Genomic DNA, 15,657 nt, shown 5'->3' with positions numbered 1-15,657 from the left:
TTCAATTTTGTTTGTAAGACAGATTTTAACTCACATACTAACCATTTGTTTCATTAAAAAAAAATTTTTCCTAAATTTTTAAGAAGCTCTACACTTGTAAAGACTGGGTTTTAATGTCATCAGCTGAACAGAGAACTGAAGTAAGAAAAAATCATTTCACAATGAGAAAAGGAAATAAAATATTTTCCTTTATTGGGGCTCCAACAAGAACAGGACTTTAAAATAGATGAACAAACTTCATACTTGAAAATTACAGTACTTTTTGACCTGTTCCTAAGGAAGGATATTTTGCTATCTGAATGTTTCTTTACCTATGAAGTCTTAGTATTTTTACTATCATTCTTGGAACAGTTCTTCCAGTAATGATAGTCCAGGGTCTGATCCTGCAAAAGTACTGAGTGCCTCTTGACCAGCACTGAGCACTCATAATACCCACTAAAATCGATTGAGGGCCAGGCCTTCAAAGGTTTTAAGGTGCCTAAAGATGCAAATAGGTGCCTGGGGGGGGGGTTAGTAGCCCCTAAGCAGGTTATATGCATAACTCACAATAATTTCAGTGGATGTTAGATGCCTAACCTGCTTAGGCACTTTTTAAAATCCCACTAGACACCTCTATGTATTAACTCTACTCTAAACAACAGTACAATCCCACCCTCCCTAACAAAAGAACCTCAAACAAACATGTTTCAATATACCAATCTTGTTAAAAAAAATCTCCATTACTAGTCTGTTTTTCATAGCCATTTTAGTATGATAAGTTATTATTCAGACTAGTATCAGAGGGTAGCCGTGTTAGTCTGGATCTGTAAAAGCAGCAAAGAATCCTGTGGCACCTTATAGACTAACAGACGTTTTGGAGCATGAGCTTTCGTGGGTGAATACCCACTTCCTCAGATGCATGTAATGGAAATATCCAGGGGCAGGTATATATATGTGTGCTAGCAAGCAAGCTAGAGATAACGAGGTCAGTTCAATCAGGGAGGATGAGGCCCTGTTCTAGCAGTTGAGGTGTGAAAACCAAGAGAGGAGAAACTGGTTCTGTAATTGGCAAGCCATTCACAGTCTTTGTTCAATCCTGAGCTGATGGTGTCAAATTTGCAGATGAACTGAAGCTCAGCAGTTTCTCTTTGAAGTCTGGTCCTGAAGTTTTTTTGCTGCAGGATGGCCGCCTTAAGGTCTGTTATAGTGTGGCCAGGGAGGTTGAAGTGCTCTCCTACAGGTTTTTGTATATTGCCATTCCTAATGTCTGATTTGTGTCCATTTATCCTTTTCCGTAGAGACTGTCCAGTTTGGCCGATGTACATAGCAGAGGGGCATTGCTGGCATATGATGGCGTATATTACATTGGTGGATGTGCAGGTGAATGAACCAGTGATGGTGTGGCTGATCTGGTTAGGTCCTGTGATGGTGTCGCTGGTGTAGATATGTGGGCAGAGTTGGCATCGAGGTTTGTTGCATGGATTGGTTCCTGAGCAAGAGTTATTATGGTGTGGTGTGCAGTTACTGGTGAGAATATGTTTCAGGTTGGCAGGTTGTCTGTGGGCAAGGATTGGCCTGCCACCCAAGGCCTGTGAAAGTGTGGGATCATTGTCCAGGATGGGTTGTAGATCCTTGATGATGCGTTGGAGGGGTTTTAGCTGGGGGCTGTATGTGATGGCCAGTGGAGTCCTGTTGGTTTCTCTCTTGGGTTTGTCTTGCAGTAGGAGGCTTCTGGGTACACGTCAGAGCCAGACGTGTACCCAGAAGCCTCCTACTGCAAGACAAACCCAAGAGAGAAACCAACAGGACTCCACTGGCCATCACATACAGCCCCCAGCTAAACCCCTCCAACGCATCATCAAGGATCTACAACCCATCCTGGACAATGATCCCACACTTTCACAGGCCTTGGGTGGCAGGCCAATCCTTGCCCACAGACAACCTGCCAACCTGAAACATATTCTCACCAGTAACTGCACACCACACCATAATAACTCTTGCTCAGGAACCAATCCATGCAACAAACCTCGATGCCAACTCTGCCCACATATCTACACCAGCGACACCATCACAGGACCTAACCAGATCAGCCACACCATCACTGGTTCATTCACCTGCACATCCACCAATGTAATATACGCCATCATATGCCAGCAATGCCCCTCTGCTATGTACATCGGCCAAACTGGACAGTCTCTACGGAAAAGGATAAATGGACACAAATCAGACATTAGGAATGGCAATATACAAAAACCTGTAGGAGAGCACTTCAACCTCCCTGGCCACACTATAACAGACCTTAAGGTGGCCATCCTGCAGCAAAAAAACTTCAGGACCAGACTTCAAAGAGAAACTGCTGAGCTTCAGTTCATCTGCAAATTTGACACCATTAGCTCAGGATTGAACAAAGACTGTGAATGGCTTGCCAATTACAGAACCAGTTTCTCCTCTCTTGGTTTTCACACCTCAACTGCTAGAACAGGGCCTCATCCTCCCTGATTGAACTGACCTCGTTATCTCTAGCTTGCTTGCTAGCACACATATATATACCTGCCCCTGGATATTTCCATTACATGCATCTGAGGAAGTGGGTATTCACCCACGAAAGCTCATGCTCCAAAACGTCTGTTAGTCTATAAGGTGCCACAGGATTCTTTGCTGCTATTCAGACTAGGAATATTTTTGGTAATAAAAGTTAAGTGCTCCCAGTCTCCCTTTTTATGGGAACAATGTGTAGGGACTCAAAATATGTACCTTATAGACAGCCAGCGTAACATTGATTTAATTTTACATTGGACAACACCAGTTATAAGGGAATAAAATGGCTATGTGGCTAGTGACTGCTGAGTCAGCATGGTCCAGTAGATAGGATGCCAGATTGGGAGTCAGGGGACCTGGGTTTTATTCCTGGCTCTGCAGTTGACCTGCTGTGCTTAGGTAAATCACTTCACATCTCAGAACCTCAGTTCCTCATCTGCAAAATGGAGATAACGATACTAACCTTTCCTAAAGGCCTACAGAGGAAAAGCACCACATAAGAGCTAAGGATTATTGTCATTTTGGCCTCTGTGTACTACTGAAACTAGGAAATACTTTCTTCTGGGGAGTGACAGACCACACTAACATGATTCTTCTTTAGGCATCATGTGGTTGTCTATATAACCAGCCTCTCAATTGCCATAAATGAGAACAATTCACTGGACTACAAGTTTCCTGTAACCCTTAAAAGAACATGGTAAATGGTGGGATGGGAGGTTTAAAAGTATGAGATATAATAGTAATACCCTCCCACATTTAGTGAATGAGGGTAAGAGAGAACCATGTACATTACACACCACACAAATCAAATCATTGCTTCCTCTTTTGGGGCCAAATACAGGGTTACTGTAGCCCCTATGACTTTAGGAACTACTGTGGATAGATAGCACAGTTCCAGTAAGGGGAATAGGGTCATGTCCAGAACAAGGCGTGTTTTACTTAACCTGCTGCACATATATTTACTTTCTACTTAGTTTAATAATCATGTTCTCTTGTACCAGCACAATGCTGCAATGAGGGGTTCCAGGACTGCAAGACAAATCTGATTCATTAAAAACAAAAACGTGATAACTTGCAAAATTCATGCAAATGTTTTTGTTAGTTTCAGGTTTTGTAAAAGCTTATCATTTTTCAAAAGCTAAAGATTCTTCTGACAATGTCCCTTCAGTATTTTAGATAAATGTCTATTTTTAAACTGAGTTATTGCAGACTAAGCGACATATAAATATAGAATACTGAAAGCAAGAACCTCCTTTTGAGATTGGAACCTGAGAGGTAGGACGGGAATTATACAGTAAGCCTGATGACAGTGCTAATTTCAGCATTCCTTAATGCAATTGTGGTTCATTCTTTACTTATTGTACTTGAAAGGAAATACAGAAATTAGAACAAGGACGAAGAGCAAGGAAGGCTACAAGTCAACAACTGAAGACTGAGAGATACCCAGCCTTATTATGCAGTAGATATGCATGGTCAGCTCATGTAAGCAAAAATAATTCTGTAAATAAAAGAAAGACCTATAAAAAGTAAATGCCTTTTGTGTAGGGCCCCAATCCTGCAGCCCCTATTCCGAATCAGTTAGGCAGCACACTCAATACATATAGTCAGACTAGAGTGGTTCTCCTGTGCTTTCGCTATGGGCAAGCTATGTGAGAATCGTGGCACGTTCGTCCAAAGCCAAGTGCCCTGGTCATAAAACACACATTGTGATCATTCTACTCCTATATCTTCTAGAGCTGATCGTGAGGCATCCTGTCCAAGCTGACACAGCAGAGTCAATGCAGAATGAAATGCTCACTCAACACTATAGGCAGGTGACGATATAGAGCCGTGGTGTTCAACCTTTTCAGTCTGAGATCCAAACATATTATTTCAAAAAGATCAGAGGTGCACAATCAGTATTTAGGGACAGATTATCTGCCCTGCTCTGCTCCGCTTCCTTGGGCCATCCTTTCTGGTCCATAACTAACAAGTACAAGTTAGAGCAGCCTCCCTGATGCCATAACTTTCACTGGAGCTAGGGCTGGAGCAGAGAACCAAGGTCATGGAAGAAGGTTGTTGGTTCTCAACTTTCTCCCCCTCTCTTGCTCTTGGTGTTTGGCTAGGAGAAGGTCTCCCTTAGACTGAAACAGAGCCAATCAAGTTCCTGTACTGGAGCTCTGACAGCCCAACAGCGAAGCAGATATGGAACAGTCACAGCCACTCTATCATTTCTCCCCTGCAGTGTAGCAGGTGCCCATTAGGGATGCTGCTGAGCAGCTGAAATACTGAGGAGATTACTGTTGTTTACAGCACTTTCAGTTCCCAGAAGAGCTGCTCTGAGACTGCAGAGGAGTTGATGGGAGGCAGATGGGAAAGCAGCTCTCCCTACTTTTGCTTCATAGAGATGGGGTTGATTCAAACTCTTCACTTTAAAGATCATAGGATGCAGCTCAGAAAATGCATTTTCAATTTATAATCAAATATAAATTGTCAAGACTGTGGGCCACCACTTAGACCTTCCAGCATCATAGGGTGGACACCCCACAGTAGAGGCATTTGAACCAGGAAATGAAATGGAACAAGGGCGTATGCTGGCATCAAGAGAATGGGCATGAAGTAGGATGCTAAGCAGTGGGAAGGATCAAGAAAGCAGGGCCAGCTCCAGGTTTTCTGCCGTCCCAAGCGGCAAAAAAAAAAAAAAAAAAGCCGATGGGCAGCACTTCGGCAGCAGCTAAATCATGCCACTCCATTCTTCGGCGGCAGTTCAGCAGCGGGTCCTTCACTCCCTCTCTTCCTCTTCGGCAGCACTTCAGCGGCAGCTCAAAGAAGAAGAGAGGGACTGTGGGAGCCGCCGCTGACTTCCCACCGAAGACCCAGATGTGCCACCCCAATAGCGGACGGAGTGCCGCCCCTTTGTATTGGCCCCCCCAAGCACCTGCTTCCTTAGCTGGTGCCTGGAGCTGGCCCTGCAAGAAAGGCATGGGGTGGTGAAAGAGCTGGTCGACCAGGAGCAAGGAGGAGGAATGGTAACAGTAGGGAGAATGGTGGAAATCAGAGCCAGGCAGCACGAAGGAGTGAGAGGAAGACTCACGTACCACTGGATGAAGTAGAGAAAGGGATCTCTGCACAACAGATGAATGGCCATATGGGGCCCTTATATCAGCAGCTATTTTAAGTATTTGACATTCACATTTATTTTTTTCTTTACAGATTTCTTTAAATGCAAATATTAGCAAAACAGCAAGATATATGTATCAGTTAATCCAAAAGTTCCAAATTATTATAATTTTTTCATTTGGATACCTTTTACAAAATAAAATGAAAGTGTGAATAATGATTTCTGTTGACAATTATATTAGATTTTGCAAAGTACTGTATGTTCCATTCAGCTATTCATGCTGCAATGCATTCTGTGCATTTGAAAAATACTCACAAGCGTCAATGACTGCTTTGGATTTGCCAGACTCCTTAACTGGTGCCTTGGTAATTGTATCCTTCTTGTTACTGTTTACTGTGGGCTTCTTCAGGCACTCTAGATTCCATTTCTTCCAAGCAAATTTCTGTGGCTTTAGACCTGAAAAGCATAAGTTAACTTTAGAAAAAGAAAGAAGTATTTGGTGTTACTTTTGAAAGCTATCCTATACCAGACATGTTATCCTTTCAAATGAAGTTAAGATTTTTGATTCCTTTTCAGGTCCCTAATCTGCAAACACTTCAGCACGTGTTTAACTTTAAAATAGCAAGCAATTACACTAACTTCCCTAGGAATTCTCACATTCTTAAAGTTAAGCACAGGCATGAGCGCTGGCAAGATCATGCTCACGGTTGGATTTTGTGCAGATTACTATTTATTTGTATACAATTAACAGAGATTCTTAATTCATGTCAGCATTTGGAATAACTATTATTTTCTTAATTACCATTTTATGAAAGATGTTTAGAGGGTTTTACCAAAGTATTCTGGTCTTTAATAGTTGTTGCTCTAACTGCACAACCAATACTCATGCATTTTACCATCTGCAGTGGAATTAGGAATAGTGGTGTCAGTTTTTCTTCAAGAGTTTTGAAATGCACATCTTTAAAATTCATGTATTTGGTGACACATGGCTAATTTAAACCAAGTTTGTTGTGGCTCATGCTAGGCTTTCACTTGCTTGAGTAGCGTTATTTTTTTAAAAATCTTTCTGTTCAGGTTTGGACCTTGAATGCCCATTTTACTATTCAATATTTTGTTTTCATTTCATTATCTTAATTTACTATTTTTGTTAACTTCCTTTTCCACTTGATTTTGTGTATGGATATCTTAATATATATTTCATGAGAGGAGAAATATCTTTATTTTATAGTTGTTCCCATTTTGGAAATTTGACATTACAAAACATTTACAATGAAAGATTTTGTTAAAGCTGCAAGTTATCCTGGCTGGGGTTTATAATTTGCTTTATTTGGTGGCTTTCTGTTTCCTTGCCAGTAGTGTTTTACTGCCTCTAACCCAAACGTTTCAGTATTTCCAGAGACATATGGAATTCAAGCCACAGCAGTGGTCTTCTAGTTATCTTTTGGCATTGGGTCCAACTGAATTCTTGATAACTCTGCCCACTGCCTATTTACAGTAGACACTTATTACAGGCTAGATTCTTGGGTTTAACTAGCTCATGCCAGTGCAAGACCCTTTGGGGAGTTATGGTGCACATTTATCCCTCAGCAGGTTAATATGTATGCTGCTGTGAACAGCAAGGTCTCACTGGGAATTAACTTTGTTCTTGCCCAGAGAAGCAATAAAAATATAATCCACAGGACATTATTCTGACTGCTGAGGAGTCCTGCCATGGTAAAATAGCATATGCAGAGAAGAGTGGTAGATTGTGACCTTGGTGTGCAGAGACCTCCTAAAATGAGATTTTTAATGCATTTTTTTCCTCTGAGTAATTTTCTCTTTGTCTCCTGTTAAGATCAAAGTATTTTTTGCCTGAAAAACAATGCTTTTCAACAGAGAGGGAAAATATAGAGAAAATTTTTTTTGGCATTTTACAGGTATCTAAAAATATATTTCTACTGTTCATCAGCAGTGCAATGTTTATCACACCATGCCAATGCACACGTCAGTGAAGCCCACATTGGCTAAAATGTAAACAAATAAGCGCTAAAGTAGTCTGCATCTGATATATAGTCAATATTCCAGATGAAGTTCAGTCTAAAAACATAAGAATGGCCAGAGTGGGTCAGACCCATGGTCTGTCAGTATCTAGTATTCTCCCAGTATCCTGTCTTCCCACAGTGGCCAATGCCAGATGCTTCAGAAGGAATGAACAGTACTTGGCACTTATGGACGATCCAGTCCCTATGTGACAGTGTATATAAACCCCGACTAGTATGTAAGGGGTAAGGAGCTGCTTTGGGCTGGATTGGCCCTGTCAGGCTGCTCCTGCAAATCATGCCAGGACTGGAGGAGGAGCTAAAAGAGAGGAAACTCCACTCAGATGGGGGCAACACTGGGAAAGGAACAAACTGTTCAGCTTCTCCAGCCCTGGAGAGAGGACTGACAGCCTACTGAGCCCCTGCCCTTGCAGAAGGAGGATGCAGAACCCCTGAGTTGAAGGGGAAAAGAACAGGGGCTTGTACTGGAGTCCAGTGAGCTCTGAAGTGGACCTTGATACTCCCAGAGTCCCATACCCTGGAGGGAGCTGCTTACAAGTTTTTCTTTAGTTTAACCTATTTTGCTGACTATGGGATGTTTTGTGGCATCACAAGGGACATAGAGAAAGGACTTGACAGTCAAGAGTCCCTAGCTGGAAGGTTGCCAGCCCACTAAAAAGTTGCCCCACAGCACCCACTGGGATGGGGATGGAGTAATTCAATTCAAGCATGTGCACTCCCATATAACCCAAACGGGGTGCCCTACCCTACCACAGAAAGATTTGGGACTGTCATCCAATCCCAGTTTCTGGAAGTCAGTGTTTTAGGATCCCTGGAGCATGGGATTATGTCCCTGCCCATCCTGACTAATAGCCATTGGTGGACCTATCCTCCATGAACTTATCTAATTCTTTTTTGAACCCAGTTTTACTTTTGGCCTTCACAACATCCCATGACAATGAGTTGGTGTGAAGCGGTACTTTTTAATATTTGTTTTAAACCTGTTGCCTTGTGTTCTTGTGTTTGGTAAAGGGTAAATAACACTTCACTATTCATTTTCTCCACACCATTCATGGTTTTATAGACCTCTACCATATCCCCCCTTCGTCATCTCTTTTCCAAACTGAACAGTCCCAGTCTTTTTAACCTCTCCTCTATATCCTGCCCTATATCCCTAATAATATTTGTTGCTCCTCTCTGTACCTATTCCAATTCTAATATATCTTTTTTTGAGATGTGGTGACTAGAACTGCACACAGTACTCAAGGTGTGGGCATACCATGGCTTCATATATAGAGGAATTATAATGTTTTCTGTTTTATTATCTCTCTTTTTCCTAAAGGTTCCTAACATTCCGCTAGATTTTTTGACTGCCACAGCACATTGACCAGATATTTTCAGCGAACTATCCACAATGACTCCGAGATTTTTCTTGAGTGGTAACAGCTAATTTAGTTAACATCATTTGTATGTATAGTTGAGATTACATTTCATTACTTTGCACTTATCAACATTGAATTTCATCTCTATTTTGTTGCCCAGTCACTCAGTTTTGTGAGATCCCTTTGTAACTCTTCACAGTCAGCTTTGGACTTAATTAACTTCACCTGCAAACTTTGTCACTGTCCCGGCACTGTTTACCCACTTTTCCAAATCATTTATGAATATGTTGAACAGCACAGGTCTCAGAATGATCGTTGGAGGACCCTGCTATTTCCCTTCTCCAATGTGAAAACTGACCATTCATTCCTACCCTTCATTTCCTATATTTAACCAGTTACTAATCCATGAGAGGACCTTCCCTCTTATCCCATGACTGCTTACTTTACTTAAGAGCCTTTGGTGAGGGAGCTTGTCAAAGACTTTCTGAAAGTCCAACAACACTATATCAACTGGCTCACCCTTGTCTACATCCTTGCTGAACCCCTCAAAGAATTCTAATAGATTGGTAAAGCATGATTTCCTTTAAAAAACTCTCTTCCACAATGTATTGTGTTCATCTATGTCTAGATGTTGATTAAAAGCAAATAAAATCTATTATTATTATTGTTACTATACCTCGGTGATAGACCATGAAGACATTAATAATAAAAATTTCAAATCAAATTCTGCTGCCAAAGAACGTCTATCAGACCAGACACAGCTTGGTCCCTGTAATAATCTTTATGGAAAATGGAATAAACTGCACTCACCCCAGGCTTTCCAGTTCCAAGTATTTTCACAGGACATTTAAGATTAATTCATAGGAAAGATGTTCTAGTGCTCCCTCCAACAGAGATAATTCACGTTGTCTGTCTCTGCCTACTTTCTTTTCCAATAATCACCCAACACTTTCTCTTTAAATCATGGCCTGAAGATTTTACATTCTTGCTGCATTGCTGTGCTCACCACAGATTCTTCCTGAATATTCCCTTCATACAGGATCACAGAGAAAGAGTCAGAATGGTGCACAGGGTGACCCAGATGTCCGGTTTTCGACCAGAACACCTGGTCAAAAAGGGATCCTGGCAGCTCCGGTCAGCACTGCTAACCAGGCTGTTGATTATCTGGTTAGCAGTGCAGCATGGCATGGCTGGCAGGCTCCCTGCTAGCCTCTCCTCAGTGCTGCTCTCCGGAAGCAGCCGACATGTCCCCCGTCCAACTCCTGTGTGTTAGGCAGGGGTGGAGAACCTAGGGCATGTGGGCCGAATCCAGCCCCGTGGTTAATTACATCTGGCCTATGGTGCCCCGCCCGCACTCCCCTCCTGGCCTCTAAACCCCTTGGTCCCAGCCTGGAGCACCCAAATCCCTCATCCCTGGCCCCACATCAGAGCCCGCACCCCCAGCCAGAGCCCTCACTCCCCCGCACCCGAACCCTCTGCCCCAGCTTGAAGCCCCCAACACACACCCTGAACCCCTCATTTCTGGCCCAGCCCTGGAACCTGAACCCCATGCCCAGTGCCCGTACCTCCTCCCAAACTCCTGCTTCATCCCAGAGCCTCCTCCCGTACTCCGAATCCCTTGGCTCCACCCCTAGCCCGGAGCCGCCTCCTGCACCCCAAACCCATCATCCCTGGCCCCACCCCAGAGCCCGCACCCCCCAGCCTCTCACATTCTAACCCACTGCCTCAGCCTGGAGCCCCCTCCTGCATTCTGAACTCATTTCTGGCTCCATCCCGGAGCCCGCACCCCAGTCAGAGCCCTCACCCGCTCCCGCAACCCAGCCCCCTGAGCCAGCCCGGTGAAAATGAGCGAGTGAGCGAGGTTGGGGAGAGCAAGCGACAAAGGGGGGATGGAGTGAGTGGGGGCAGGGCCTCAGAGAAGGGGCGGGACATGGACGGGGCCTCGGAGGAGGGGCAGAGCAGGGGCAGGGCAAGGGTGTTCAGTTTTGTGTGAGTAGAAAGTTGGCAACCCTAATGGTGTATTGCACAGACAGCAGCTCGCTCATAAGAAGACATTGATACATATTCCTGGGGATCATTATACAATTGCTGGCTAATTGTGCAAAAGTTAAATATTTTTACAGGTACACAATATATATAACAGCTCCCGAACCTCTGCAATGAGGCAGAGATTACAGATTTGATAGCTCGTAAGGTCAGATGTGCTATGTTAAATATGTTGAGTGCTGGCACTATGCAAGAAAATTTAATTTCTAATGTTAATACCCTCTCACAAAACCTCAAATTCTATAATGCTGAGGCATCTTAAAGTACGTTAAACTTTTAAAATTAATAATAAATGAATTTATAATTTCATTAATGAATAAAGCTAAAGGTTCTAGACAAGCTTTCACAAATCCAATTAGCTAAGGTGCAAGTGGAAACATACTGAGTTACATGAAGCTACAAAATAATTGACTTAAATTTATCCTCAGTCAGGTCTAGCTTAATTATTTCCTTAAATAATGTAAGAACATTTGTTCCACAGAGATGATGATGAACAATCAGCTCAAATTATCTCCATTTGTTTTCCAGTCTACCACCAATTGTTTTCCATTCTCTAACCAAGAGTTGGAACTTGAGATATTAATGCTCAAGACTCAGAAGAGCATCTTTGACAATTGTATTTCTAGTAATAGATTATTATATTATTATTAAATACCACTAGTGGGGGTAAAAGTAATAATTTCTAAATGAGGGAAAGAAATCTGGAAATCCTAATATAATACATTTCAAAAGCGTATTTAAATTAACTAACAGTACCTGATACCCATTGAAAAATTAAATCCACTAGTCCATCTTTAAATGCATCATCAAAAGATTTATTGGATTCTGGAAATGCTTCACAGAAAGCAACATAGATGACTTGTGACAAACAATCAGGATACACCTGCCAAAATAAGAATTAAACTGAATATAATAATTATAAGGTTACAAAAAGAGCTTTAGTACTAATTTTACCATAGTTATAATTGTTTACATAAAAAATAAAGCAAAATACAGTAATCATTGAACTAATGCATTCAAAATAGTTTGTCTTTATTATTTGTATGAAATATTAGTCAAATTTAATAGCAGGTGTAATGGTCAATACCTTGCTGAAAAAGGGTACAAGTCAAGATTGGCAGCTAGAACAAGAATTGTAAAATGCTGATTCCAAAAGACTAAATTTATAATCTCTGAGTAAGTCATTATGGGCTCAAATGAAGCATGGATGAGTGAACTGGGAATAAAAAAATTGCTTAAAGTTTAAGTAATCTCTATATGTAATGAAAAGTAAGCATTTTGGAAAATTTTGCCATGTTTATTTTAGGATCACATTTCATTGGTCACATATTGTTTGAGCCAGGTATTAATTTCAGATTGCCAGCATGTTGTTCTAACATTAGAAGTTGTCACTCTACTCTCTCTTTCTTTCTCACCCACACACACATTGCTCTGTTTTCTCTACCTAGAATATATAGGTTCAGATATATGCATACTAACTTTTGCACCATATCAGCATTTTAAAGAGAAGTCTATTCAGATAACATTTTCATAAGAAAATACTATGCAAACATTTCACTTTTACAATTTAAACCTAGGAGTTTATTTTAAATTTCATATCAGTCATGCAGGTCGAATAAAAAACACAGCTGCTGCAACATATCAATCTGAATTTTAAATGCTAGCACATATCTGGATTCTGGTCCAAGCAATGTCATAATATATGTTGCATACTAAACACTTACACCATACAAATATATACGTAACTATATCTATTTCTAATTCCTCCTTGTGAGTGGGAGGCAAGACCCCACCCAGAACAACACCTCATGGACTTGCACATGGCATTTTTAGACCTAATGACTATTTTCTCCTGGTTGATTGTACCACTTTGTGGCTACAGGGCCCTCAAATAGACACGCCAACAGGAAAAGTCTAGCCAGAGTAAATTGTTTGTCAAATATACAGAGTGAATGGTGACAAAATAGCCTAGTAATAGCTTAAATGCAGCCTCACACTGGAGGAGTTCCAAATGCCACAGCCTCTGAGTTAGATTTGCTGGCAGGAAAAATGAAGAGTAAGTCCTAGTTTATTGGATGTTCTTTTGTGCTCATTACCACAGTATTGGAGAACCTCACGTAAATTAATGAAATAATCCACATAACTCCTATATGAGGAGGAGAATATGAGTATATAGTGTGTCATCTGAGGATCTCAAAATGCTTAACTAATATTAGATAATTGACAGTTCAGTTTTAATTGCCCCACTAATCCTAAGGAAGGCTACAACTCCTCTTGTAAGGTCCAGTTGATGACCTTTAGCTCAAGAAGAAGTTATTAATTATGTCCTCAGCATTAACTTACATGTGATTTAGTAGAAATTTGTATAGTGCTTTTCATCAGGAGTATGCTACATAAGGTAACGTTCAAAAATGCTTCCAGGCTAGATTCACAAAGGGGACCTAGGTGTTGCAACACTGAGCCTAACTCCTAGGAGCCCTGCCACCCAGTGGTATTCACAGCACTGAGTTTGGCACCCAGGTTCCTCATACAACACATAGGGAGAGTTAGGCACCTAAGAAAGGGATTTTCAGAAGCCAGTAGTGAAATGCAGAGGAAAGGGCAAGGAGAAGGCAGAGTTTAGGCATCTAAGCAGCTGATCTTATGAGCCTGGCTGACAGGCCAGAGAGAGGTGTGGCTCTCTGCTCAGAATCTCAGACATGAAAACCCTCTATAGCAGTGGTCCCCAATCTTTTTGGCTGGCGGGTGCCAGCTGAAGGACCACAGCCAGCCTCACACCCCCTGCCCTGCCCGCAGCCAGCCCTACACCCCCTGCCCTGCCCACAGCCAGCCCCATACCGTCTACCTGCAGCCAGCCCCACACCCCTTGCCCTGCCCACAGCCAGCCCCACACCCCTTGTTTCCAGCTAGCCCTACACCCCCTGCCCTGCCCCCAGCTAGCCCCACAGCCCCTGCCCTGCCCCCAGCCAGCCTCACACCTCCTGTCTCCAGCCAACCCTTGCCGCAGCCCCTGCCCGAAGCCAGCCCCACACCTCCTGTCTCCAGCCAACCCCGGACCCCATCTCCAACCAGCTCTGCATCCCCTGCCCTGCCTAAAGCCAGCCAGCCCTGCAGCCCTCGTCTCCATCCAACCCCTGCAGCATCCCGTGCCCAAAGCCAGCCAGCCCCACACCCTGTCAGATTATTCATTTATTTTCATTAAATATGTATATAAATAATGAAGTTAATAAAATTTCAAGCTGAATGTGTATTAATTCTAATGAATAATGCCACATTATGCAGTATTCATTTTTGAAAGTTTATAATAAGCGGTGCTCCGGGGGGATGGGTGGGGGTGGGGGGCGCAAGGTGGAAGTTTCGTCTAGGGCCTACCCCCACAAACATATGCTGCCATCTATCAGTATCCTGCATCTAGACTACCTGCTGCAGAGTCTGGCAGGTAACAGGTATGCTTAGAGCACACCTACAGGATAAGGCCCTGGAGGTGAGATAAGCATTCTCTCTCCTACTTCAAAAATCCCACTTCAGGGCTTTGGCTTCAGCTATTGCTGTGAGCAGCTTGTTTAGATTGTTTTGTAAATGCTTACCGGTAGAAATTTAGATGCTCAAGGTACCTAGGCAGCTAAAGGAATTAGGTGGCACATGAGCTGTAGCTTTGAAAATGTCAGTGGTGCCTAGGCACCTATTTACCTGTTCTGGTGCCTAAATCTCTTTAAAAGTCTGATTTTTTGGCCTCTGGTACTTTTGAAAATTTTCCCTGGGCAGCTGCTGCCCCCTAACTTCTATTTCCTTTTGTTCAGCCAGGAACCTCCTATACATCTCTCCCAAAACATGTATTGTTTAAGCAAGGGAATGTTTGTGTCTATGTGAGTGGGGGAGCTTGTCTCTGTATGGCTTTTCCCTCTGCCATACGAATTTCCATGAAATTAATGCATTTTTCCACACCATGTACAAGAGGGAAGAAAAAGCCTTAAATACTTGCCAAACTTATATAACTAATCATTGCAACTCATATGTTACCGTACTATTACCTGAAAAAAAGCATCTTTAGTATCACTGGGGACACATAGGAAAAGTGATACAAAGCTGTCTGCAATTCTGTCAAACAAGTGATCTTGATCTTCTTGATTAGGCTTAAAAGGAAAAATCAACATAAAAACAGAAATAGTTATGAATTAACATGATGATGGTCAGAATTTAGGCCCTGACTCGGCAGGATACTTATTCATGCGAGCAATTCCACTACTATAGATAATATAATGACTTACATGTTTAAAGCTAGAAATGTGCTCAAATACCCTGTTGAACTGTGGCATTAGCAATTTCTTGTAGCATTTAATCTGATGATGTGAGGAACAACACTGTTATCGATATTTCCAAAGTAATTTTACATTTTGCTTTATTCTTTCCCCCTTTAAATTAACAGTTTTCTTAATTTTTTGCAAAAGCTCTTTATTTGGCACAGCACTTAAGGACATGCTTAATTTGAATCGTGTTTAATCCATCCCTATTAAGCACCACCTTAAATGTTGGGCTGAAGCACTGTACTGAGTCAAGATAGCTCACAAGCACAGTTATGTACTGTATGAATATT

At 42.2% G+C, this 15,657-nt stretch overlaps 1 protein-coding gene across 2 annotated transcripts in view; it reads right to left on the bottom strand.

The window, feature by feature from the left end:
• Positions 1-15,657, bottom strand: part of FAM227B (family with sequence similarity 227 member B) — a 213,552-nt gene that overhangs the window by 179,128 nt on the left and 18,767 nt on the right. For both annotated transcript variants that reach the window (XM_030577357.1, XM_030577358.1), the window contains exons 8-10: positions 15,095-15,196; positions 11,820-11,946; positions 5,933-6,073 (exon numbers count right to left, since the gene is read on the bottom strand). In XM_030577357.1, the coding sequence (XP_030433217.1) occupies positions 5,933-6,073; positions 11,820-11,946; positions 15,095-15,196 (370 nt within the window). The remainder of the gene's footprint in view (positions 1-5,932; positions 6,074-11,819; positions 11,947-15,094; positions 15,197-15,657) is intronic.

Source organism: Gopherus evgoodei, chromosome 10 (genome assembly GCF_007399415.2).
Source record: "Gopherus evgoodei ecotype Sinaloan lineage chromosome 10, rGopEvg1_v1.p, whole genome shotgun sequence".
Lineage (NCBI taxonomy): Eukaryota > Metazoa > Chordata > Testudines > Testudinidae > Gopherus > Gopherus evgoodei.
This window is presented reverse-complemented; position numbering and strand designations above follow the sequence as displayed.